This window comes from Peromyscus eremicus, chromosome 4 (genome assembly GCF_949786415.1).
Source record: "Peromyscus eremicus chromosome 4, PerEre_H2_v1, whole genome shotgun sequence".
In the NCBI taxonomy this organism is placed as follows: Eukaryota; Metazoa; Chordata; class Mammalia; order Rodentia; family Cricetidae; genus Peromyscus; species Peromyscus eremicus.
Genome location: NC_081419.1, coordinates 118,646,853 through 118,654,995, shown reverse-complemented (window position 1 = coordinate 118,654,995; position 8,143 = coordinate 118,646,853). Strand labels below are relative to the sequence as shown.

Genomic DNA, 8,143 nt, shown 5'->3' with positions numbered 1-8,143 from the left:
CAATAGAAACCCTAAGACAATGCTCTTTTATGTAGATGGACTTTTTTGTCTAGTCAGATCCCCAGTAATGACATGGAGACTTAATAATTATGAAAGCTTGGCCAACAGCTTAGGCTTATTTCTAACTTAAATTAACCCATTTCTATTAATTTACTTTCTGCCTCATGGCTTTATTACCTCATCTCCGTAGTGCCCATGCTGTTTGCTCTGAGTGTCTTCACATCTCCCAGAGTCTCCACCCTTCTTCTTCCCAGCATCCTCTGTGCCTGGAAATCCTGCCTCGATATTGGCCATTCAGCTTTTTATTAAACCAATCAGAGTGACACTTCTATCCTTGAGCTATAACCCCCAACCATATGCTTTGCATGAAATAGAGAGGGTCTGGATAAGTGTTCCCTTACAGGCCAAAGGGATTCCAAGGATATAATTGACTTTTCAGTGAAGATTTAAAAAGGGAGATTATCCTGGAACTACAGTGGCCCAATGTAACCACATGAGCCCTGTAAAGTAGACAAAGAAGACTGGGGTGGAACGACTCAGAGAAATTTGGAGCATGAGGACTCCACACAGCACACACTCTGCAGATGAGAACCCCCCAAAAGCTGATCCTGCCTAATCTGAGTGAGTGCAGTGTTCATTTTCCTATGAAGTCTCACACAAGGCACAGCCTAGCCAATTCCCTGATGTCATCCTTGGGAGCTGAGCCCACCTGGACTTCTAGTCAGCAAGAATTGTGACTTAATGCATGGATATTGTTTTGAGCCATTAAATTTGCAGTGTTTGTTATATGGCCATGGGAAAAAACTCAAGCAGAGTGCTTCAGTTAAGGAAAAAATAAGGCCACTTACTGTAGGGAGCTGTGTTAGCAACTGAGCAAGACAGGTCCCTGTTAGGACAGACCCACCATATCAATGCCTCTTTAAAGGGTCTTGTCCTTTATTTTCAGCTAAATTTTTATGGTGTAAATTGAGCATGACCCAACACACAGCCCTGTCTGCCATCTTAACCCTTGAAACATGTCCCAGGGCCTTGAGTTAAGCATGCCCCAAAATGTATCTACTGTTTTGGGTTTGGGTTTGTTGTTTGTTTGTTTGTTTGTTTGTTTGTTTTTTCTTACGCAGCTGGAGAGATTGCTCAATGGTTAGAGTGCTTGCTGTTCTTCCTGGGGACCCAAGTTTAGTTCCCAGAACCCATGCCAGGCAGTGCATAAGCACCTGTAACTCCAGTGTCTAGGTATCTAACACTCTCTTGGCTCCGTAAGCATTGCACTCATGTCCACAAACCCATACACAGATGACACACAGACACACACACCTATTTTCAAAAATTCAAACATAGGGGAAGAAAGATAGCTCCATGAGTAAGAGCACTTTGCTGAGCAAGTGTGAGGACCTGAGTTTGGGTCCCCACTGTCAATGTAAAAAGTCAGGCATGCTTGTAAGCACCTGTAATCCCGAACTGGGGGGACAGGGACAAATGAATCCTGAGAGTTCACTGGCCAACCATGGTGATGAACTGTATCACTGAGAAACCCTGTCTCAAAGCAATAAGATGGGGAACAGAGAGCAAGACACCCAGTGTCTTTCTCTGGCCTCTGCACGCCTATACTCAGGTATATATACTTGTACAGTTGTGTGATTACATTACACACACACACACACACATATACCACACACACATACACATACACACAGACACACCACACACGCATACAAGCACAATACACACAAATAAATTTAAATAAATAAATGTTTAAAAAAATTATGACCTTAAGCTGAACATGCTCAGGAATGGGCCCCAGCTGTATGTGAATATGCTCAGTGCCCCCAGAATAAGATCCCCAGTTTCCTCTATTGGAGGAGGGCATTGCTTTGAATGACTCTTGGCCTCTCTAGACCTGCTGCAAGTGGCAACTCTCTCTTCATTCTCTATCTTGGCCAAGTTTTTTTTTTTTTGTTTTTTTTTTTTTTGTTTTGTTTTTGGCTTAACACTCCCCAAGATGCAATCCCATTGTGTTCTATTCCATAAATGAACCCTGTCAGGGTCCCAGGGAGCCGGCACAGCTTGAGGAAATGGCAGTGTGAATATTGTTGCACCAGACCACTAACACAGCCTCAGCACCAAGGATGCAGCAAGCAGAGTGGGGCCTGGGTCTTTCTGGAGGACTATCCCACCACCACCACCACCCCTGAGTTGTTGCCTGACAGAAACATGGGCTCAATGTGGAAAAATTCTAATTTTTTCATTTTTATGTCTTAATCTTTAAAAACACTGCCCTGGCCAACTTTGTGCTGACCAAACAAAACAGATGTGTACTTGAGCCAGATGTGACCTTCTGAGAGCACTGTCTGAGCAGAAGACAAAAGGCAGAGAGGTCCCTGGAGCACAGCATGAGAAACCCCAAACACAGGCTCTTTTAGAGAGGAACGGGAGCCAGTGAAAGCCCCCACTCACCCACCTTGCTTCTCTTTCAGAAGAGAAGGGAGTTCACATTTATGGAAAATACAGCTTGGTGAGTGACCACGCTAGGCATATCCTGATTGTAGCTCCCTGGCAATCTGGCAGTGCATGGGCTAATGCTTCCAGATGAGGCATCTGGGACAAGGAGTGGTTCAGTAACCGTCAGTGACACAGATAGGACATGGCACTGTTTCTTGTTAATTCCAAAGGGCTTCCTGCAATGTTTCCTAAGCCCTGACCAGCTCTCTCTGCTTACTCAAGGCTCCTGTTCACTCCTGTCTCCAGCTTCTGCCATGAGAGTTAGTCTGTCTCGTGTGGGCTTGCTGGCTCCTCCGATACCCCAGCCTTTCGGATCCATTCTCACTGCTTGTTAATAGCGCAGTCTCTCGTTTTCTCAATTCCAGATTCTCAAAGAAGGATCCTAATTGAGTCAGGTTCATTTTTGGTTTTATTTCTCTCAAGTTAGAGTGGGCCATGGGTCAGATGCCACTCCAAGCATAGACTCCCCTCTAGCTGTCCTACGTAGCTCTTGCCTCAGGACCAATCAGTGGAGGCTAATGCCAACTCACGGCATGAGAGAGGTTCTCAGAGAACCTGAGCTTGGGTTGGCCATTTCCCTTTCAAGGGAAGGTAAACACACAGTATCCCATACATCTGCCCACCTTTATATGGCCTGGTTGGAGGAAGCCTGGCCTTTCTGAACAAAGAACTCACAGAGCGAAGCCTCCAAGATCTCCACAGCTGCCCTGAGAGCAGGACACAGCAGGAACACCACCACGTGGTTATCATTTCGTGATCCCCGGTTGAAAAGAAGCCAAGATGTATGCCAGGTGACCACCCAGACCCTTAGCAGTTTCTTACCATGGGGTGGACTCTACTCAACAGAGCATCAGTTGGACAAACCACCTTTCCTTCCCACAAACAAGAGATGCTCTGTGAGCACCAGCCATTGCTTTACCTTCTCCTCCACATGAGGAAGTCAAAGGTCTCATTTCCCCCAGACAGGGCTAATCCTGAGTCCTCTTCAGAAATATCCTTACTGTGAACAAAGGCTGCCTTTAAAGGCAGCTTTACCAGCTTGCACTGGGATACGGACAAGGTAAGTACCTGTACATTGCATATAATAAAGTGTACAATTGGGTGTATTGGTCTACAGATCATCTGTAAGCCATCGCCACGCAAAGATAATGACTACATCCATCACCCCAAGTTTCCTCAGGACCATTTATAACACCTCCCCCCTTGCTTCCCCACCCCATTCTCATCTCCTGGCAAACTGGTCATTCTGTCACCACAGTTTGCATTTTCTAATGGTTATTTTTCTCATATTTTCTAGTATTTTATAATAGTATAGTATTTACTCAGTTCTCTCTGGCTTCTTCTCATCAACGTAATTATTTTATTTCCATCTGCTTTGCTGGGTGTGCAACAATAATTCATTTCTTTTTATTGCTAAGTAGTATTCCATAGTATGGCATACCACAATTTGTTCATCCCATCATCTAATGGTGGACATTTGCTTTGCTTTCAATTTTAAATAATTACCAACATAGCTACAGTTAATGTTTGAACCAAGCTTTTATGCTTTTTATTTTCCTTTTTTACTTAAATTTTTAATTTTTTTGGAGATTTTCATACGTGAGTACTATATTTATATCATTTCACCCCTCCCCTACCCCTCCAACTCTTTCAATGTCCCCCACTCCCTCTCAAACTCATGATCTCTTTTTAATTATTGTGGTGTGTACGTGTGTGTGTGTGTGTGTGTGTGTGTGTGTGTATACACTAAGTATATATAACTGAGCCCATTTAGTGTTATATATACCTGTGTCTAGTTAAGGCTGACCACATGGGATTAGATAACCTAATTCAGAGGGCTGATTTCTGAAGAAGACTGAATTTTCCTCTCTAAGTAGCCTTTGGTTACCTACAGCTCTTCATCTAGGGGTGGGACCTTATGAAATTTTCTCCATCCACATCGTCATGTCAACTAGTATTATCACTGTGCAGGTCTTGTTTGGGTGGCCATACAGTTGAGCTTTCATGGGTGCAACTTCCACATCATATATAGAAGACACCTACCTTGTGGCAGGAGTCCCAGTCCTCTGGCCCTTAACAGTCTTTCCACACACACCCCTTCTGCAACATTCCCTATATAGGTTGCATTATAGCTGTACCCATTGGGGTTAGACACCCCACAATCACTTATTCTCTACATTTAACCAGTGTTTTTAGCTTTAAAAATGGTTATTCTTATTTGTGTGGAGAGACGACAGGACAATTTATAGGAGTAGGTTTGGTTCTCTTCTTCCACTGTGTGAGTTCTAAAAATCAAACTCTGGTTGTCAACCCTGGCAGCAGTCTCTCTTACCCACTGAGCCATCTCACTGGCTCACACACACATTTTGTACCTGTACATATGTGTGCGTCTGAGTGTGTGTGTGTGTGTGTGTGTGTGTGTGTGTGTGTGTGTGTTTGCCTTGGGATATTACTTTAAAATGAAATGACACTGGGTAGGTACCATGGTTTTAATGTGTTTCCAAAAATTTATGCCCTGGAAACTGAATCCCCAAGTTTATGATACTGGTCTTAGGAGGTAGAATATTTGGGAGATGATTGGGATGAGATGAGGTCATAAGAGTGGAGCCATCATGATGTTACTAGTGACTTTATAAGAGGCAAAATTCACTTGATCTAGCAAACCACTATCTCACCATGTGATGCCCTTTTCCATTTTGCAACACAGCAGAAAACCCCTCTTAGATGGTAAGAATATTCCAGTACCATGCTCCAAGAATTCCTAGCCTTTGCAACCATGAGTCAAATAAGCCTCTCTTCTGTATAAAGTGCTCAATCTCAGGTGTTTCGTTATAGAAGTGTAAAATAGACTAAGAAAGCAAACATGATCAATCAGAAAAGTTCTAACATATCCTTCATATGAGCCCAGTGTGTCTGTGTTGCACATATTTAAAGATATGCCCAGACCACATGTGAACCAATGATATGCACACACTCACTCACAAGGAGACCAAATCAGTGTAGTTGGCTTCATACCAGTCCAAGAAAACATGCGGGAAAAGCTACCAAAAAGAGGAAAACCTCTGCATGAACTTGATTATTAAAATGCTCAATGCACAAACTCCCAATAACATGAATGCTTTAGAAATGGCTCAGAGAGAACTATGTAACCTGTCTTTAAAATAATGACAGCATCTCACTGGTTTTGCAAAGAACAACAATGGTCAACACCAAAACCTTCCCATGAAACAAAGGAGGGCAAAAGTTCTCCAAAGGCAAAAGTTCCATCAAAATGAAAACATAAAAAAAAATTCACATCTCCCCAAGCCAGACCAACTGAGAAGAAACTGAGTTTCCCATCATCTGAATTTGAACAATTTGGACAATTCTGCTACATGATCTGGCCTAAGAACCACTGACCTTGAATATCTTTCATGTCCTTCAACTTTTCTCACTTGAATCCATCAAAGGATTACGCTATGCCAGGAACACCATTACACTATTGCCAGGTTCCATGCACAGAGCTGTGGGGATCAACTTCTCAGGTGATTTCAGGTGAGGATCACCCTTAAGACCGAGTTAAGCTCTCCTCCTGGAACCAAGTTACCACGCATAGTGCCCATATGCTCACTTCTTTCTCTCAAAGTTCCAAACTACTAAAAAAGCTCTATATTTTTAATATATGTATAATATATATAATAATGATATATATACCTTAGAAAATCATCAGCATTAAAATCCAAACAGAACCATCCATTCAGCTCCACGTGGCCCTCACCTTGACATATCAAATGCAGCAGAATTTCTAGGCAGTCTTATTAAATAAAAAACACAGAGCCAAATACAGGGGTGAAAGCCTTAGAGATCAAGGAAATAGTGAGAGACACACACCAACCAACCCTACCTCACCAGCTCTGCAGCTTCCACCTCAAGCAAAGAATAAACACAGCTAAGAAAACGAAAGGACAAAGGTTTTAGGTGTTGCACTCCAACACTTTTTACTGTCCCAGAACCCAGCAAATGTACACACATCAGCAGGAAATCAATCGAACTTGAATAGGAAGAATTTGAGTAAAAATATTGGCTATTGTTTTCTTTAATCTTCAGTTTAAGCATGATTGCCACTCAACATTATAAGATGCCAGAAGTCTTTATCTTGCCTGGGTATTCTGCATGCTTAAAATTTGCCCCAGTCTCTGAAGATCCTCTCTAGCTTCTGGCTAAGGAAAACTTTGCCTCTCACTTTGAACTTGCCAGCCAGGAAAGCCTTCTGTGGGTTCATCTTGCCCACAGCTAACTCCATGAAGACAGAGTCAGGGATGATGAAGACAGTGTCTGCTGGAAGCCGGGCAGATCCCAGGTATGTGTCCCCAGAACCATTCTTGAGGTCAATGGTCCACTGCAGAACAGTCTTCCCGTCTTTGGTGATGTCCAGCTGAAAGATGGCATTCACTTTCTTTACCAGTTGGGCTCCTACTTCTTTGATGTGATGGCTAATGTCCTCAAACATGGAGAAGCCCTGGAAGTCTGACAGTTCTAGAGGGTGTGGCAGTGCCGTCTCTGTGGCCGATCCTAGAGCCAGAGAATGGCAAGTCTGAGGCCTATCCCCAGCTTTGATCTTGGCTTGAGGATCCGTTCTCTTCCACATCTTACTATGGTCCTCTTGACCTTGCCGTCTGGTCTATGAGTGGCTGTGGCCAGATTAATGTTTGTAGGTCAGATTGTGACATCAAAGGCAAGGCTCAAGCAGGGACTGAGGCTAGAGTGTGTGCTGCAATCTTATTGGCCAAACAAATCCTAAAATATGACATAGGGTGGGGGCTCAGACAAGTAATTGTGAGGCAGAAATATATCACACCCTCACACACACACAGTACCACCACCACCACACCCGATCAGCTAGAACTTCTGAGGCCACTAGGCCAAAGGTCTGAACTCTTCAGGTGACTTTGTATAATATTTAAGGGTCCAGCCTTAATATTATACAGTTCCAGGAGAGACACTACCATCGGCGCAGGAATGAATCCAGTTGCACGGAGCTCTTTCATACAATTCGTTTATTTGTCAGTCATCATCATTCAGTCATCCGTTCCAACTCTCTCATTTCTCTTAATTCCCTTGGTTCCCTTAGTTTCCACCTCCTTCTCTCAGAACTGGTCTCTATCCTATCCCAAGCAGCAATACCTCATGTTTTGTATACAACATGAGATTGTAGGGTCCCCGCTAGAGGTTTCCTGACCATTTTATTTGCAACCCCAAAGGGCAGAGATAAGAGTGGAGTCAGTTAGCAGTTGGAATAAATCAGAAAAGGAATGTATGTGCTAGAAATAGATCCTTACTGTGGTTAGGTGAAGGCATGACGAGTCTATCAGAAATGTGTTCAACTATAAACTTACAGGTGATAGGGTAGGGAAAGTCTGTAGGTCACTAAAAGTTAAAGTTGTCACTTTTTCCCTCTGCCACCAGTTTCCTGACAGGGTGGGGAAGGAGTACTGACAGTGAGTCACTCTGTATCACAGCTTGAAGCGCCTGCTGAGAGGAAAATCCCTTTGATCTAAAAAGTTGGGGGGGGGGCATTGATTTGCACAAGAAACAAAGCTTGTTCATCTAGTGGGCAGGCACTTGGCCTGTGAGACAGGTTGTCTCAGAAAGGACATTTTACCTT

At 43.4% G+C, this 8,143-nt stretch overlaps 1 protein-coding gene across 1 annotated transcript; it reads right to left on the bottom strand.

Annotated features, from left to right (window-relative positions):
- Positions 1-6,450: 6,450 nt before the first annotated feature.
- Scp2d1 (SCP2 sterol binding domain containing 1) lies at positions 6,451-7,199 on the bottom strand. Its single transcript, XM_059259628.1, has one exon. The coding sequence runs from the start codon at positions 7,124-7,126 to the stop codon at positions 6,656-6,658; it is 471 nt and encodes a 156-aa protein (XP_059115611.1). The 5' UTR covers positions 7,127-7,199; the 3' UTR covers positions 6,451-6,655.
- Positions 7,200-8,143: the final 944 nt, after the last annotated feature.